General features: G+C 38.9%; 1 protein-coding gene across 1 annotated transcript; it reads left to right on the top strand.

Moving 5' to 3' along the window:
* The first annotated feature begins 1,645 nt into the window (after nt 1-1,645).
* Nucleotides 1,646-7,138, top strand: txn2 (thioredoxin 2). Its single transcript, XM_015048194.1, has 4 exons — nt 1,646-1,751; nt 4,457-4,722; nt 6,712-6,835; nt 6,920-7,138. The coding sequence occupies exons 2-4, from the start codon at nt 4,457-4,459 to the stop codon at nt 7,034-7,036; spliced, it is 507 nt and encodes a 168-aa protein (XP_014903680.1). The 5' UTR covers nt 1,646-1,751; the 3' UTR covers nt 7,037-7,138.
* The last annotated feature ends 12,392 nt before the right edge of the window (nt 7,139-19,530 follow it).

The following is a 19,530-nucleotide window of genomic DNA, read 5'->3' as shown; positions in this document are numbered from 1 at the left end:
AGCACAGTTCTGGATCCGTTGAGACTGTAACGGAGTCGCCGGTGTGGGGGAAGGCTAGCCCAGAGCCCAGAGAGTCCGATGCTACGAAACAGCGGTGGAGGTCTCAGGGGGAAAGGAGGTCTTGAATCTCTAAATCTATTCTCTGCGCTGTTATCCATCTTGAATTCGACATCCATTAGTGCCAAAAATATAAATCCTTGGATGTTTAGTTTTAGACTAATGATTACGCCTCCAAATAACTCAAAGTTCTTTTCATCATCTTGTCCTTACCAGTTTATCTTTTAATAATCCGGTCTCTGTCTGGTAGCTGACTGTGTTCCTCTCTGCTCAGAGACAGATTCAGTGTGTCTGAGCAGGACTTTTCCGCCCTTTGCTTTGGATGACACCACTCTAACTCCAAACAACCCTCCCACTGCTTCTCTCTTTCATCCTGTTTGTGTTCTGGACATGAAAGGCACAGCACCCAGTTCTCCGTGCCATTCCACCTCAATGAATAATGAATCAGCAGTATAGAACAGCACAGATGAATCTACATGTCCCAAGACAGTTTCACCTAGGGCAGTGGTTCTTAACCTTTTTTGAGGTACCGAACCCCCCAGTTGCATATGCATATTCACCGAACCCTTCTTATTCCACCCCGACACACAAAATACGTTGCGGTATTCTGATTTAGTAATGTAATTATATTAGCTGTGTTACCACCCCCACGCCACTAGAGGCAGTAGCAACCCTGAAAAGATGCGATTAAGGAGCAGATTTAGACTATAGAATTTGGTAAAAACGGTGAGTTTTGCTGAAGTAATAAAGACACAAGTTAAAATCCATGCTGAGAGTGGAACTCCTTCAATCAGTGCTCCTCCGGAGCTCTCATTGGCTCAGCAATGTAACGTGATCCTCTGCAGCAACTGATTGCAAAACGGGGCTTGTCATCACGACTTTACACAAGTGTGTTTTTACCTCCGCGGCAGAGGCTCCGCCGAACCCCTGAGACCGACTCATCGAACCCAGGTTAAGAACCACTGACCTAGGGTTTGACTTTTGAGCAAACCCCCAATATTACTCTACTTTTAATTAAACTTACTTATGTAATTTCTTATTTAATCATTTATCTACATAATGTTGCGATTGTCATGAAACACTTTGGTTAGCTGAGGTTGTGGTAAATGCGCTATATAGATAACTTTTGACTTGACTGTATTCTTCTAAGTGAAACCTGAAATAGTCAGAATTTTACAAATTCAAATGACATTTAGCAAAAAATTTGATATATTTTTAATTTAGTATCTAATTGGTAACTTTTAGATCTAAGAAAAAGAAGTATCTGATCATAATAAAGTTAGTTATGATTATTCAGTTGAGGTAAAATTTTGAATTTCAAAACCCAGTTGTCCCTACAGGGTCTCACACACACCTACAGAGAAATAAATAAATAGGCTTTGTTTTTTCTTTTTCATTTATGCAAATTTATTGATAATTCTTTTTCATAGTCATCAAACTATGTTGCTTTATTCGATAGTATGCATATTGTTATAGTAAAGCTGGACATAAAGTCAAAATGAGGAAATAATATTCCTTCGCGGGATTCTCTAATAGTGTACTGCTCAATTTGTCCAGACGATGGCGCTACTCACGGAGCAGAGGCCGCGAAAGAGGAGTAAAAAAGCTCCGCTGTCCCTTTTTGATCTGCGGCACCAGAACGGAAGCACTTCATTGGTCCGCGAGGCCAGGCTCAGCGGTTACCAAACAGCAAGGTAAGGCTGCCTGGGAAGGCGTCAAGTGTCTTTTCTGTTCGGGACTGCTCTGTGGGACATTTAGGACAGGGCTTTCTAAGTGTTTGTTTTCGGGGGGACTGTACCTTGTTCACGGCGAGAGGAGACGTTCAGTCGGTGAGGTGAGGAGGCGGAGGACGAAGGGCAAAGTCATACGTAACGTGGATTAATGGAGAGAGCAGCCGGTAGATTCATAGTGAGAACAAAAGCAGAAACTCCAACAAAGTTCCTGTGAAAGGATTTGCTATTACCGAGGAAGAGCAGGTTGTTCAGATATTAAACTTACGGGATGGTTTAGCTTAGTTTTGTAATCGATCAACATGGCTGTGAGTGAAGAAAACAAAACGTGCCAATTAATTTAAACACACTTACCAAGATTTCTACTTTTTGTTTTATGAATAAATCTCTTTCAACATATAGAAAACAGATTAATCCGTCATGTGTTATGTTTTGCCAGTGTTGTTTTCGTAAATGATGCTTATTTGAAGTGTGTAGGATTTATTATTGATTGCAGTCAATCAGTTGGACATTTGAGGACAGAAATCTTAATTTTCCCTTTTTTATTGTATAGGGTACCAAATGTACCAAAAACACTTGAACAAATGAAAGTAGGGATTTGGTTTCTGACATTCCCATTACACAGAAATGTTCAGGTCATGCAGTTTTACTACCTAAAAAAATAGCAGTGAAAATCTATTAAGATATCCTTTTTTTTAGCCTTGAATAGCTTTGCTGAGTCTTTTCCAGACAGTTTTTGTGTGTGTGTGTGTGTGTGTGTGTGTGTGTGTGTGTGTGTGTGTGTTTGTCAAATTTACAGGCCTTCCACAAACACAATGCTAAATTCGGGCTTGGGACTTCTGTATGTAATTAAAAAATAAATAAATAAGAAAAAGCGAACACAATAATTGCTAAATTGCTTGCTAAAATCTACGTAATTGATTAATCAATATTAACATGGTAAAGTCCCAGATCCCCCCCAAAAAATTTTAATTATGCATTGGTCATTAAAGCTCATCAAAGCAAAAACCAAAATTGTTTTATAGTTTACACACCAACTAATAAATAGCTATTAATAAAGAGCTACTAGCTTGTAGACTCTGCTCCGATAGAGTCTACAATCTGCTGCTAACTTGCTAACTCTAGTTTATAAACAGTTTGCAGTAATTAGATTTGGAATGTGTTTCTTTAATTGAGACCATAACTCTTAGAATTATTTACAATTAAATTTGTGTGTTTTTATTTTTTGAATTTGTAGAAAAGTGCATTAACCTTCTTTAAGCCAGTTAATCAGCAGTGTGCAGCTAAAGTTTGGGAGGGCGCATGACTTTAATCACAATATCAGCTTCTCGTGTATTTCAGTAGAAGTTCCTTTAAACTGTGTGGCAGAAATAAGGTTGGTTCATTTTAGGAACTCGAGATACCTTAATACCAGTAACGTAGCCATGTCTACCCAACTAAGTAAAAAGTAGAGAGGAACTTCCTGATTTGGACTATGTGACTTTGGACTATGCAACTCTGGAGCCCTTTTTAAAATGAAAGTCAAATAAACCGAAGCAACACTTAGAATGTGCTCTGCATGTGGAAAACAGTGTTTTCACAACTTTATGTACTTTATAATGGAAAGAATACACAATTACAACAAAAGAAAAAATCCACCAATTTTGCTGATTTTGGAATGAGTTCGTATAACTTCGTAATCTTTTCAATGAAATCGGATAAAACATGTTTCTATGTTTGCTATGTACTGTATGTCTTTTCTAAGCTTTGATCTCTTCATCTGCCACCACGGACATATGAAGAGAGAAGAATGCCAAATTACAATAAATAAATAATGTCATTTTTTTAAACTGAAATACAAAAATAATTTATTAAATATAGATATAATTATATGTGTCTCAATTAAATGTATTGATTTTAATTTGAAAACTAGATATAATTATTTCATTATTTAATAAGTTATTTCATGTTGCTGTGCTGAAGTACATTGTGAATTCATTTAAACTGTCAACTCCACCCATCAAACTCAGTGTGCGGGACTGGAGCAAAACCCTGACATCGGATTGGCTGCCTCAGAAAGCACTTTAAGGCAGCTTCCTCCAAGTTTGCTATGAATTTGGGCCAATATTTTCACTGAAAGTGTAGAAATAACTTCAGTAAATTGTAATTTATTTTCTACTAATTGTGAGAGATATTTTAAACCTATAGAAGCTGCCATAATCCTGTCATAACCCCGCCCACTGAGTTTGTTTAGTGAAGTTAACAAATTAAGTTAATTCATTTTGTGCTTCGGCATAAGAGCATAAAATGATTTATCAAATTATTAAGTAATTAAATTGAGTTTTTAAACTGAAATCAACACATAATTAATTCAGTGTTTAATAAATAATTTCTGTATTTCTTTTCCCCAGTTTTATAAATTTTTTGATATATTATTTAAGGTATTTATTTATTGTAATTTGGCACTTTTTGCTCTCCATACAGACTAGCTCTCTTGGGGAATTCTTGTTAAACCTTATTTATTAGTCACACATAAATTACAGAAAGCTGGAGGCCAATCCAGTCCTGCAAGTGCAGAACGGCAGCAAACTTGTTTTCCTTGGACTCGTACAGCGTTGAATCGGCAACCGCAGCTGATTCTGTCCTATTAATAATAAACACACACACATCCTTTGCTTTTTCTGCTTTAGATGGCACACCGGCTCCTTGCACGCAGAATCTGGACGCTCTCCGTGAAAGACGTCCGCTGCCTCCCGTCGTCCGCCGTCACCTCGTCTTCATTTTCCACCTCCCTTCATCCTGTCTCAAGCCGAGCGTCCTTCCTTGCCCTGTCTCGAACGCCCACCGTTTCCCACGCTGTCCGCCGGGCGGTCTCCTTCAACGTTCAGGACAACGAGGACTTCACAGAGAGGGTCATCAACAGCGACCTGCCTGTGTTGGTCGACTTTCACGCACAGTGAGTGCTGCCTCACCTGTCCAGGTTTCCTTAACGAGGTCTGACTGAACTAAACCTGTGAAAATCAAGCTCAAGTCGCATTAGGAAGCTGCGAAGCAAACTCTGTAAATCCGCTGACTCGTGCTAACCATGAGCTGACCACCGAATATTCAAGGAGAAAAACAGAAACGACACAAAGTAAATTCGTAAATTAATCTCGTCTACATTGCAGTCGTGTTATAAAAACTTGAATTTATCTAACATTCTGTTATTAGTAAATTTAGCATCTCTTTTCAAATGTCCAGGTTAAAACAGGTCAATTGTGATACTCAAAAGTCTTGTAATAAACTGATCAGAGTAGATAAATGTAGAGATCCAGTATTTTGCACTTTGAAGATTTCTCATGACGAGGAATCTTTTCATTGAGAGACGGTTACAGCTATGAGTCGTATCTTTAATTTCTAACAGGAACTTTAGAACAATCCATCTCCGTTTTATCTTTCGTTGTAAGGGCCCAGGACTGCTTCATGGATCAGTTTTACATGTCACGTTTTGAGGTTGTGCTAAATTTGTCAAATGGAAAGGCTCCTGGTTCCCATAGCAATTATTCCAGACACATTTTAAGCTTAAGGAAATCCCCTCGAGGGGTGAAGTTCTTTTCCTTTTTTCACAAATGTTTGTGTCTGAATTCCCTTTGTTCAACAGAGCATCTGTAAGGACAATGTAAGTGAATTATTTTCAATGCTCTCCTGTTGAAAATGTTCAGTGACACCCACAAAATTCACTGACCACCTTGGACATTGGCTTCAGAGCTCTTGAAGACCTTCCCCACAGCACTAATTTGCCGATGTGTGGTTGGGCGTTTGGGTTAAACCTTGCATGACATTTGCCTTCCTACACAATTTTTGCTACATCCTCATTTTCCTTCAGTGCTCCATCAGGGATTTGTCCCATTAAGCTGGATTTCTCAGAATGAATTTCATCCAGGCCAATCAGCGAACTGGAGACATTGAGAACGATGATGCCGAGTTGTTGTAGTTTGCCAATGACACTGGAGGAAGTGAACGAAGCCATTCAGTACATGTTGGCCACGCCTCCAAATATTGAACAATTAAAGTTCTCTCTTTGCAGTGCGGGGCGATTGTTTACAGCGCACCTAATTTCCACTAAACTTCATAGCTTCTTTCACACATTACTACGTCACAGCCAAACGTTGACAGTTGGGTAAAACTTCAACAGAATCCACTTCTCTAGCAAGCAATTGCTTCTCAATAGCAGAGGGTGGAGACCCTTTGGACAAAACGAAGCGTAGAACAAGGTAGGTTGAACCCCATCTGTCCAGTACGAGTCCAACTGGCGGTGGAAACACTGTCTTGAATACACCGGACCATTAAATAGCGTTCTGACCCAAAACAAAAAGGCAGAAGTTGCTCCCTTCTACTTTTCACAACACTTTGCTTGATGACGGCAGAAACCGCTTGAGTTCTTGGTTCTGAGATGATCAGTGTTGTACATCATCATCATCCGTACTGGAGTCTTTAAGCAAATTGAGTCACTAGCTCAGTTTCCATTGACATTTAATTGTGCAAATTAGAATTGCGGAAATAAATTTATTTGATGGAAACCTGCCAAATTTGGAAAAAAAAAAAAAAAAAAAAAAGGTTTTTGCGCCAGAATTAGGTGGTTTATGGCTGTCTTGAAATTGGTGTATTTCACAAAACTGCAGTTGAAACACTTTTTTAGCATCGCACGAGTCTTGTGATCAACAACCAGATGCTACTAGTGGTGGAAATGACGAAGAAAACGACAGGAAGTTGTAAGAGGCTGATGTGGCATGTTTTTTAATGACTCATTGCACGAGCAAACTTATTCATGTGTGATTTTAATAATGAAAACACGCCAGTTGCGAAATTATGTCTTTCTGACATTAGTGGAATATCGACAGTCTTGCGCACATTTATAATGTAAAAAAGCAGCTACTCACAGTGGTTGTGGTGATGGTGTTTTTAGATGGTGTGGTCCCTGTAAGATCCTCGGGCCGAGGTTGGAGAAGGCCGTTGCAAAACAGAAAGGCCGCGTCGCCATGGCAAAAGTTGACATCGACGATCACACAGACTTAGCTATTGAGTACGGGGTGAGTACTCTGTTAAACCAAACGTGTTGCTGCTTGAGAAACTTAAGGCTTGACTCAGCTTGAGGTGTCTCTGTGCCTCTCCAGGTGTCTGCTGTTCCTACAGTCATCGCCATGAGGGGAGGAGATGTCGTCGACCGCTTTGTGGGGATCAAAGATGATGATCAGCTGGACTCATTTGTCTGCAAAGTCATTGGACAATAAACCGGCAGTCCCCCCACCTAGCCGTGCACCACCATTATGGTGCTGTTACCTAAGATCATGGCATGTCACGCAGGCGGTGCTGCAGTCTCACTTGGCCAACTCTTTAGCGCTCACACTCATCTCTAGACAGGCTGTGGATTGTTGCTTTGATCTTTTTCTCTTTTTCTCTTTTTTCTTGGTCCAGTGATGGGTGTTTGGATTTTATGACGGAGTATTAGGTCCATACTAAGGAAAAAAAATCAATTATGAGAATAGTCATACAAATTACAAGAGAACAAAGTCATGTTTTGAGAATAAAGCAAAAATAATACAAAAATAAAGTTAATATGAAAAAGTCATTTTCGAAATAATCCTAATATTATGAGAATAAAGTCAAAATATTACAACTTGTAATTTAGTGACTCTATTGTCATAATTTTATATTTTTGCTAATTTAGCATGGCCCTAATTCTCCATCGTGGCTCTTCAACCTTTTAGCTCATTTTGTTTTGAATTCTCTGAAAAATGTGATGGCTCCATGAATCTATTGTAATAGAAACGCCCAGCTGTTCTGTCACTGTTGGAAAAGATGTCTGTACAAGAACTCGTTCATATTAACAAGAGGGACAAACGTTTATAGTTTTTAGCAGTGGATGAGATTTGATTGTAAGAAGATAATGAATATGTGACATTGTTACCTGTAATTCCTGCTTTTGTCCACAAGAGGGTGGTGTTTCTCTAACATCTTCCAGGTACACCATTGGTCATTTTACACCGTTATGCCTCATAATGTGAGAAGAGAAGATGGATGTGTGAGAGAGAAAGAGTGTGTGTGTGTGTGTGTGACTGTACTTCTCTGTGTCCTGACTGTGAACCTGAAGGCAAGCAGGAATTGCAAACATGAGCTTAGTTTTAGTTTATTACTAAAATGGACTCTATGTACAAACATATGACCAAGTGAAGTAATAAAGGAGTCAAGATGTTCTATATTTGAAGAAGGTGGATTTATTATGCCTATTGCAGCATGAATAAATGACATCATCCCCCTATTCCAGAGCCCAAAGTGTTCATGACCCTGAATGTTTTCACATTTGTTCCGCACCATAAACGGCATATTTTATTGTGATTTTACGTGACGGAACCAGTGGTGGCCCAAGAAAATTCCCTTAGTGGTGGCCAGACCAGACAAAATTTCAGGCCAGAGCAACTAAAAAAACAAAATTATATAATTATTAGGTCTGTCGATGTTAACGCATGTGATTTATCTGAAATTTTTAACATGTTAATTTCACATACACAGATTAATCAAACTGCCTACGTTCACCTAAGTTTTATATTAATATTTAAAGTTAAATTAATTCCTTTTAAAAAAAAAAACCCTTGGAAAACTGAAATTCTTCAGACATGTTTGGTTTGAGACAATAAAACATTTTCATTTTGAAAATGTGCATACAGTAGCGGTTTTAGATATGTGGGGTTGCCCAGGCCTTCATCAGAAAGGGGTGGGGCACCCAAGAACTAGAAAATAAATTACGTCTTATCTACCAGTTGTCCTCTGAACACATTTGCTACTACTTTTATGCATGTGTGGTGGAGTAACTTTCCCTTAGTTGCCGTTGAGCTACATTACCTGCTTTCTGCTGCTGCAAAAACAAAAGAAAAAAAAATGGATAATTGTTTGCATTTTAATTGGCTGGAGTGTGGCAGAAGGAGGAGATGCCTTTCTTCCAAGAACCACAACTGTGTGCATATTTATATTTAAAGCTTACAATGTTAGGCGTGGTGATTAATCGTGATTAATTTTATTACATTTTTTCATTGACAGCACTAATTTCTATTTTAAATTACTTTCTTTATTCTGTTATACAGTTACATCTTCACTGAAGAAGATGACCCTGTATGCCTGTCTATGACATAAACATAATTTGTTCAGAGGGGGCCATGGTCCCTACTGTCCCCCCTCTTGGGTTCGCCACTGGATAGACCAACACAAAGTAGTTTCTGATTGGGAAATGGAAGGTAAATGACAGCTGAATTTAATTACAAATGAAATGTGGAAAAGTATTCGGTCCCTGCTAAGTCGGAGTTTCAAGTCCTTTGAGGCAGAGAGAAGTTTCACGGTGGTGATCCCAATCATCTTATTTCTGCTGAAACCAGATCAGAAATGTTTTAGCACTCCAACATTTATAGTAGAGCATAAAGAAGGAGTTTTAATAGCTGTTTTTATTATTTAAGACTATTGTAAAACTCAAGCAGCTTGGTGCAGATTTATTACTTGCTGCACCCCCTCGTCTCCTCCGCCCTACCTTTTAGCAGGTTTTATAACCTCGAAATGCTTATTCTGAGCAGTGGAAGAGTCTTTCCACTTTTCCAGCTCCTGTTCAACTGATTTTTTTTCTCCTACAAATTCTTTCTGCATTCATTCCTCCTTGTAAAATATGGGGCCCCATCTTGCTTGGCTCCTGGTAGAACTGTGCCCAACCTCTCTGAGGTCTGTTTAATCTGTCAGGGGGTCTTTACGGCTGGGTGGGAGTGGGGATTTTAGGTGCCTTTCTACAAAAACCCTGCCAAAAATAATGCCAATATTTTTACTTTATATATCTTAAAACCCATTTGACATCTTTTTTAGGTCAAATAGAGAAGAAGTGCATTGTGGTACCTTTGTCCATGCCAGTTTCATTAGTTAAAAAAAGAAAAAGATTTTGTTTAACCAGAATTCAAAAGCAATGCCTGCTTTTTCATTGGTTAATTTTCAGCAATTTTTTTTTTTATTTATTATTGATTTTGTCAGTGTCAAGTAGTTTCAGTGACGATTGTGAACTTTTTGGTCGCTAACAAACAGTTGTTGACAGGTCAGCTTTATAGGAGGGAAACCTTTTCTATTTTCACCATCGTCCTTCAAGAGTTTTACAATCCAGACTGTTCTACATTTTCTTCATTCATCCTAAAAAGTTACTTTATAATCATTAAACCCATATTGTATGTATTTTGCCCGTCAGCGTCCAGTTGCTGTGAAAATGTGCTGGTTTACATCGTTATGTTTCATCGTCGCCGCTCATCGTTGTCTTGCTTTCATCCAATCATCCACAATCTCCGTCTGCTTCCCTTCAACCTGCTGGAACCTTGAGTTATTTTCTTTACACTGCAAAAACACACAATCTTACCAAGTACTTTTGGACTACGGTAGTTTCTAGTGTGAGTATCCTAGTATTATCTTATTTCAAGTGTACTAACTTACAAGTAACTTTTCAATTGTAGCAATTCAAGTGAAACTAGAACTTTTTCAGCAATGCTAAGGAATTATTTACTTAAAACAGGCTCCTATATCTTGCTGAAAAGCTACTAGTAAGTTAGTTTTGTCACATTTCAAGTTTACTAAAATATTTGCACTAAAAAGTAGACCCAAAGTGGGATTTTGTGCTTTTTGCAGCACAGATATCATAGGTGGATTACTTTCTGGACCTAAACCACATTTCTTCAGCTGATTTCTTCCAGTTTGCTCATTTCTGCTCATCTCACGTTGTTTTCATTTCACACTGTAACTGCAGACTGTGCTTTTTGCCACACCTCTTGCTGATCCACCTTCCTGAGGCCTCTGTCCTGTTCTGTGAACATCTTTCCTGTCAGTCCGCCAATGGCATGCTTCCATGTTTCAACCACGGAGTCATTTGTGGAATTTGATTTGTGCAGGAATTTGTTAACACATGCATATGACAGGTTGATTTGATAACAACTTTCCCTCAAAATTGAATGATTCACAATTTTCCCCTCTTCTCTCCTTGTAAGCTATTTGCACTAGAAGCTAGGCTAAACTGAATCTTCTTTCTTACACGTTGTATTGAAAATCTGGTTGTCTCTTTTACACATCAATTAGTCCACATTTTTAAACTGTAATGTTTTATTTTTTTTATTAAAAATATCCTTCTTTGAACCCATTGAGTTGTTACATTCCTATTGTGCTTTTTTCTCCAGGAAGATAGAAATTGAAAATGCACAACTGTTTAGAAGGTCAAAGGTTGCCTCCTCGTTTGGTAGTGTGACACTTCTCATTAGGAAAACGTTCTCAGAAACTCTCCAGCTATCAGATTGTAGAGATTTAGTCCGCCTCCGCTCTGTTATCCGTGTGTCTGAACATGTTTTTTTTGTTCGTTGTTGTTGCTGCTCCGGCCGCCATAAAAGCTCTCATCGCCGCTCCTGAAACGCCCACGCGCCACCCTCCACTTAACTAAATATCACATCTCTAAATTACTGTTTTTATGTCATCCCTCCAACAGCACTGTCTGCCCTCTTCTCACTCCTCTACAGGTCCCCACTCCCACATGGAACTGCATTTATTTATTTATTTTACACAGTTTAAGAACAATAACAACAAAAGAAGGCCTGCTTTCTGTTCAGCCTTTCATTTTTAGTTTCACCCTCTGACCTCAGGGTGAAACTCAATATCTGTTTCTTTCTCCAGAGAAAATGGGTTTGATTTCTGCTTTGTTTAAAAGTTGCCATGGCTGCGGATGATAAAAAAGATACGCTGGCGATTTATCAGCACCTGCAGTGAATAATTAACCTTGTAATAACGGGACGACGCAGGAGCTTGGAGCGCGACTTTCAGCCAATGAGAACAGAAACTAAATGTTTTGCTGAGAATTTGCCCGCCTTGCTGAAGTATTTATACTTTTTCCCATTTTGTCCCATTCTCCCAAAGTAGCGCGCAGCTACAAAAGCGAAAGGAAAAGTAAACAAGGTATTCAACTGATAAAAATCTGAAAAGTGTGGTATGCGTTGTTGTTTAACCCCTTTTTACTCTAAAAAGGCCTTCAAGTCGATTGTAACAAATTACCAGGGAGAAAGTTGTGGACAAGTTTCTTTTAAGGTTAGATTAGGTTGAGACGTGACATGGTGGTGGCAGCATCATTCTGCGGGGATGTGCGGCTTCTCTCCGACAGAGAGGGGAAATTTGATCAGAGTTCATGGGAATACGTATGATTGTCGTGAAAGAATGATGGGAAAAGCTTGTTACAACTAACGATTATTTTTAATAAACGATTAATCTCTTGATTATTAATTGGATGAAAAAATGGCACATTCCACAGGTTTTTTTAATTTAAGCCTTTAAGTCTCTTTCATAATAGCAAAATGTGCAAATACATAATTAAATTCCTCTTTTAAACTAAAGTCGTGTTATTGCTTAAAATGTTAATAATGTGGCATTCCTTTAGTGAATCTGAACTAAAATCTAAAACTATGCCACTTAAGTTTTGGCTAACACTTATTTACAGACAAAGGTGTTTATATTAAATGCTAAATGTTTATATTTTGTGTGCTGTTTTGGCCTCATTACTGCTCTAAGCAAATTGCGTTTTTGAGTCTGCACACTAGTTAACGATTAATCCATTACGAAATTGGTTCGCGATTATTTCAGTAACCAATTAATCACAATTAATTGTTTCAGTCACATAGCTGCAACCATTATAATCGTCTAATTCTCCTTTCCCCTTTAAGCGCCCCGACTCTGTTACAAAATTAACTCTTTATTAACACCTATGTTTCTGTCCCTCAGTTGTTGGACCGACTTCTCTGTCAGACTTTTCTGATGTGACCCTGAAGTACCATTTGCGCAGTCTGACATCTTCCATTACTTAGTGTGTCGAGGTTTTTATCATATCAAGGTCCTGAATGATTTTCAACCACAAAAGTGGTTTTAATAAAGGGTCTGCAACCTTTGTAGCCTAAAGAACCGTTTCTACTCTCAGGTCCTGAATTTGAAAAAGTCGAACATTTACTAGAAAATACTCAGACATTTTGACATTAGGCTGATATTTTCTAGGGGGAAAAAAATCGGAAACATCTGAGTTTTAAAAGTCGAAAATGTTCGGCTCTTGGAGATTTTCTGAGTGACAAAAGTTGAAAATGTTCGACTTTTGGAACTCAAACGTCGCGTTTCGGAGCACATTCAAACTGAGAAACTAGAAAATTCTTCAGATTAATCTAATAATTTTCAGCTTATTTATTTTTTATTTTTTATTTTGCGGAAATGTGCTCTTTTTTTCTCCATCGACAGTGTCCCTAACACGCCGTGGTAGAAGTGAGGTCATGTGAAGCCGAAGCGGACGGCTGTAGCAGCAAGTCAGTCACAATTTCATCATCAGTTTTCCTCTCATGACTTTCTAGGCAGAAAAAAGAAATAAAAAATTCCCAGCCCAATCCAGCCATGTCATTATCGAGCCCGCAATAGACGGGCTCATGAGCCGCTGTAGATTAGATCATCGCAAAAAAAAAAAAAAAAAGAAAGAAAGAAACAGAGAGCGGGTAGGTATTCATGCACAGCTGCGTCCAAAGACAAAGCAATAGGGGGGAATTCCACCGGCATTACATAAGCAGGTGCGACAGAAGCTGCTGGCCCAGATTTACAAAACTACTGAGAGATAAAAGACATTCCTGCGTCTGGACTTCTGTGTGCAGTCACTTTTTTTTGTGCATCATTCACCCAATCAGAGCGTATTCTGACATGACCCGAGTGAAGGCCTCAACCCTGAAGCTCAGGAATCCATCCGACACTCATCCTCTCTCAATACGGAGGAAAGACGGGTGACTGACTGCGGCGGCGATGACGACAGCTACCAAAGGTTCATAAGTCCCTCACTTCTTCCGCCAAAGACAATAGACCACACCTCCACCCTCTCTCTCTCTCTCTCCTACCCAACCACTCTTGTGACCATATAAGGGGAAAAAAAAGAGACAAGGGGAAGCCAGCGGCTCTCGCTTTGCTGCCGCTGAGCAAAACTCAGAGTTGCCAGAATTCTTCCGTCTCAGTTTTTTTTTTTTTTTTTTTTTTTTTTTTTGTTTGCCTGCTTTTTCTCAGAGGCAATGTTTGCTGTGAGTTTGTTTGAAATGATATCGCTTTTGTCACGGGCCAAAAATGCTTTAAGTAAAAGAGTTGTGGGGACTCATGGGAGGAGGAAGGGTGTGTGTGCGTGTGTGTGTGTGTGTGTGCGTGTGTGTGTGTGTGGGTGGGAACTAGACTAAATCTGTAGCAGCAGTCAGATCTGGTCAGGCCTCAGATGATTCTGTGTTGACAGTAAATATGGAGACATATTTTCAGTTTAAACACAGGCTGCCTTCCTCGTTGTCGGGTTTACCTGATTCAAACGTGCTGCAGAGATTCTTCATGCAACCTGAAGTTTTCGTCACGTTTACAAACCCAGATTTTGGAATGACTGGATTTTTTTTTCTTCTTTTTTTTAGTTTTTGTTTTTTAAAACATGGATTGTTTTGAAGTAAAAATCTGAAAAGTGCAGCCCCTCCGTCACTGCCCGTTCCCCAGAGTCAGCACCTTTCACTGCCTGTCTTTGGGGTTTGCTTCAGCTAGCTTTGAACATCTAAAAGATGTAATTTTGACCCATTTCCTCTTTCCAAAACACACTGTATGAAGAGTGCCTTTATGTCGATTTACAGCTTCCCACAAATTGGATCTCTTCTGAACTTTGACTAGGTCATTCTAATGCCAGGCAGCTCTGGCTGTATGTTTGCTGTCCTGCTGGAAGTTCAACTTCTGTCCCAGTCTCAGGTGTTTTCCAGTTTCCTGTAGAATTGTCCCATAAACTCTACCAGCACCCATAGAGCATGATGCTGCCACCACCATGCATAACAGTTTAGCGATACTTTGTTTTGGGCTATGCTAAGTATTCATTTGCAGCAACTTGCAGACCTTTGCATGTAGGGAAGCACCGATTTGAAAGTTTGGGCCGATATCTATTTCCAATATTAATTCCTCTGTCATTACTGACTTAATCTAAAACATCTTTGGAAAATAAGAGGTGGGTGATTTTTTTTTCCCCTAATCACTTTTGGTAAAAAAAAAAAAAATGACTGGCTATTATTTTAAAAAGGTAGCGATACATGAGTTATATTTATTTACCCTTTTTATTTATCGGACCGATACCAATATGTTGTAAGATATCGGCTGATAACGATGTTGGCTCTTTCCTCAGACAGAGATCTCAGAAATTTTCAAGAAAAAATTTGGGAGCTTTAAAAGTTGAACATTTTCAAGTTTTTTCTAGAAAATTTCTGAGCACTGAAGTTAAAAAACAACATACATGTACTACCAGAGGGACTGCTTTTGCAACACATACATGAGGATGATGAATGAGGAGGAATCTTTGCAAACAAAGAGATGAGCTGTGTTTCGTCTTTCTTTTACCCCACATTCCTCCAGCTCTGTGAGTCAACATGCGTCTTATCAATACTTCCTGTGTGCTGATTAGTGAGGAGAAGATGGAGAAGTGTGGGGCAGGATGAGAGCAAAGGACACGAGGCCACGTAAACATCCACCCACTCAGACATTACAGCATTATCTCACCAGCTGCTCATAAATAATCCTCGTACTCTGGCTGCACACAAACGCTTTCGCCTCAAGGCGTCCGGAGGCTGTGCGGTGCGTACGACGAAAAAGACACATAAATGTTCTTAGAAGTTCAGTCTTACTCAGAAATAATGACAGCTCAGAGGAACTTTTCAGGTAAAGAGATCCGGGCCAAGCCACTCCTTCCCAGATTTGACAGGAATCTGGGCTCTATCCATGCAGGTTACACCACACGGCGGCCCGGACTCCCTCCCAAACAAGCCGTGTGTGAATTTTCACGCACATGAATTCACGAAAGTAATTGACTGGGTGGGAATGGACTGTGGACGGTGGTGGGGGGAAGGGGGATTTGAGGTGGTTTAGAGCGGCACTCCATCACCGTGTGGTCTCTGAATGGGCTCCTTTCTTGCAGTGAATGATATAATGGCTTTTAGCTGAAACACACCCTGAATTACAGACACACCCTGCTGCTATTACAACCAACCTAGCGAGGAGGAAGGAGGGAGCGAGGGAGGGAGGCGTTGAGGTCAGAGGTGTCCATATTTGGTCATTCATGCCTGCCTTTTTTTCTTTTTTTTTACTGTAAGGTCTCCGTTCATTCCCCCTTCTCTGTTTGTTTTTGTCACTTTTACACTGATGAAAAGGAAATTTTCTGAATTTTTGTTCTCACATACTTTATATTTATTTATCCCCTCTTTGCTCCCACCCCTCATGAGCATCTGGTCTCGCTCAAGAAAACACACAACCTCTGACCTCTGAGCTGATATTTTAGCTACTTCCCATCCGTTCTATAGGGAAAGGAGAAAAGTTATTGAATTTTCCAGGCAGGCATGCCGGGTAGCCACCGTTTTCTGCCAAGCTGCTGAACGTATAGGAAAGCCAACGGAAACATTCCTGTGATGTCGGCAGGCCGCGAGCAAACATGACACACCAAGCTGGAAATGTGATTTTAGGTTTGCCACTGGGCACCGGCCATGTCCCGCTGCGATGTTGGGGGAGCAAAACGGGGGAAGAATGTTTCTTTTTTTGTTTGTTTGTGAGGTGCAGGGAATGATGTGTAGTTTATGCAAAGGCTTCCTGCTGTGTTTGCACCAGGTCTTGTTATTCCTGTCTCTTATCTGGTGAGACTCACTGCAGTGCATCGGGAAGACAAAACAAACGACAAGTCAAGTTCTTTTTTTTGTTTTGTTTTTTAGCAGAACCGCCTCATTCCTTTAAATCACTGGTTCTCAAAGATTAACATAAATACTTGTCAACTCAAGCAATAAATCCCAAGATTTCCCGGCATTTAAAAATATTAATATATCAGAAAGATGACTGTCAGTTTGGTATGTTTTGAATGACAAGAAAATATATTTTTCCCCCTAAATTTGGAGTTCCAGGAGTGAAAGAAAGGAAAGATGTTTCTCATTACTGCTGCTCTTTATGCTCTTAATATCCAATATGGCTGCTGCGTTTCTAAAACATAGCAATAGCTGTAGTAGTAACGGATTTATTTCCATGGTGTGTTTCGCAAAACCTATTTTTGAAATTTAGTGTCTTAATTTGCAAAATGTTCTGTTATTAGGTAGTATTGGTATCTGTTCACTTTGTCATCAACTAGTTTAATAAAGCAAGCTAGCACATCCTGTTTGGTTCCTAACTTGTAACTGGGACAGAAGTCTGGATATTATGAGATGTTAACTGAAGTTATCAAGTAATTCACTTACCTGTGACAGAAAAATACATAGTGAGTTTTTGGAACAATGAAAAAATCTCTGGCTAACAGGTAACTTTGTTGTAGGCTACAACATAGCTGTTAGTCTACAACAGGGGATTCTGTTTTAGCTCATTTTAGCTATGACTTAGCTTGAAAATGTTAAAATTTGTGAGATACAATGCTAATATGCAGGATACTAACCACTGTAGAATGTTTTAAGCTATTTGACCTCAAAGCCTGTGGTAAATGAGGCCAGCTTAAAATGGCAGCCATATTACTTTAAGTTTTTATACAGCTTTTAGCTGATGTTGCTAACAGGAGACAACAGCAGAAAGTTTTACGGCACCTGCTTTTTTAAAAAGCTGAATTACAACAGTCTTTATTGGACTGGATGAGGTCAAAGGTCAAAAGGTCAACAGTGGTGTTCTTCCATTAGGAACTTAATTTATGCCAAAGGTTTTAATGACCGTGCACATTCGTCAAGTTTAAACATTCAACATAAGAAATTCTGTACAAAGTTTGCTTTAAAGGTAGAAAGTGTTCCAGATATACAGTATAATCCAAAATTTAACCTAATACGCTCATGCTGGTATGCTAGTGGATTGCAGTATAGCTAGAAATGCTTGCTAATATTTGCTAACATGCTACAAAAGAATATTAACTAATTCTACCAGTTTATGAGCTAATTTTAGTATAACCTTAAGTATATATTTTAGCTAGCAATAATATATGAGTTAATGTTAGCATACAAAAGAGAATTAGCATTTAATGCTAGCCATTTTTTCCTTAAGTAGCTTCCTTACACAGAGCAGCTGAAGCAACTAGCTGCTAATACAGCAGCTAGCTTGTGACACACTGCTCCATTGTACGGGTCATTGTCTGTTCTGGACATAAGTGTGTTGTCTTTTAAAATGCTGAACTTCAAAGTTCTTCTTGTAGCAATCATTGCTTTTTAGAAAGATCATTTTAATTATCACAAAACTGCATAAACTTTTGGGATTGATTGTAGTCTCTCATGTTCATTATCATACTTCTAATTTCATTTACATCTAAACAAATACAGGTTTAAGATACTAAGTTTAATTACAGCTATTTTTTTCTCATGTGTCTTGACAATATTGTTTTTTTTTGTTTGTTTGTTTATTTCTTTTTTATGATCATCCAAATGTGTTTCAGTGTGTGTTTTTTTTATTCACAGTTGCTCAAAAATAAAATGGTGAAATGCACGAATATGCCTGGATGGTTTGCACTAATTTATTACTTCTATTTTCACAGTTGGTGAACAGGTATTTTTTATGTTTCATATTAAATCTGAGGACTAGTTAAATTACCTTGCTAATGTCTCCCTGCTGCCTGTGATAGCAGAATTGGCTCTGAGCCTTTAGTTCCTCTCTCAGTACGAATCCCACAGAACCGCTGCATGAAAACGGGTTAATTTAGGGCCGTCCCATTCAGCACAGCAGAGGTATTACGCTTCCGTCCATCATTTCCAAGCCACGGCCTTCCCCCAACACAAAACTCCTCCTTTTACTGCTCATTTGAAGCATTTCCTGGTTAGAACTTGATTTTACTGATAAAAAGGTGTTATCTCGCTCTACCTCCCCTCTTAAAGTATACTGCGTTTTTTTTCTTAGCTTTCCAAAGATCAAGGCGAAAACAAATGTCAAGTGTGATTTGGCAGTTGAAGTGTTTTCCTTTGCTTCATTTAATTAGATCATCACCTGCAGCGGTTCCCATGAGTAGCAAACGTGTCTGATCACGAAGGCTGGTTCACCTGTCTCACAGACTGGAGCAAATCATTGAACATTACAACACAGCATAGTATGTGTGATCAACGTTCTTGTGTCAAATGTAACTTTTTAAGAGAAATATCAAGAATAGCTGATTTGCACAAAGCTGAACGTATTGCAATTTGTGCAAAATGGAAAAGGTTGAAATGTTCTCTTACTCCTTAAAATTATATATTTTCTCACATTGCAACCACAAACTGCAACATATTTTATCGGGATTTTTCAACAAGACATAGAGCCTCAATGTGAAAGAGAAGAAAGCACTTTTACAAGCTAAGCACACCATGCACAGAGTGAAACATGGTGATGGTAACATCATGCTGTGGGATCTTTATACTTTTTGAAAACCATGAACCCTTTAGCTTCCACTTTTACAGCTATATGCTACGTTGTGTGCTGATCTATCACATAAAATGTTTAAAATAAACATTGAAGTGATTTTAATATGACAGAATGTGAAAAAGTTAAAAAGGTGTGAATACTTTCACATAGCACTGCAAGGTTAGCCACACGCTAAAGTGCAGAGTTTTAGCTAATCATCAAACAATTTGCTGTTGTTTTTCTGGGTTACTTTTTTTTTTTTTTTCCAAGAGTGCAGCTATGAATTGTTTCTATGAAATAGTTTCAATCCCTTGGCAGAAACAGGTTCCAAAAGGGTTGGGTGATT

The sequence above is a fragment of the Poecilia latipinna genome, unplaced genomic scaffold, assembly GCF_001443285.1.
Source record: "Poecilia latipinna isolate Pla-1442-1.1 unplaced genomic scaffold, P_latipinna-1.0 Scaffold865, whole genome shotgun sequence".
Taxonomy (NCBI): Eukaryota; Metazoa; Chordata; class Actinopteri; order Cyprinodontiformes; family Poeciliidae; genus Poecilia; species Poecilia latipinna.
This window is presented reverse-complemented; position numbering and strand designations above follow the sequence as displayed.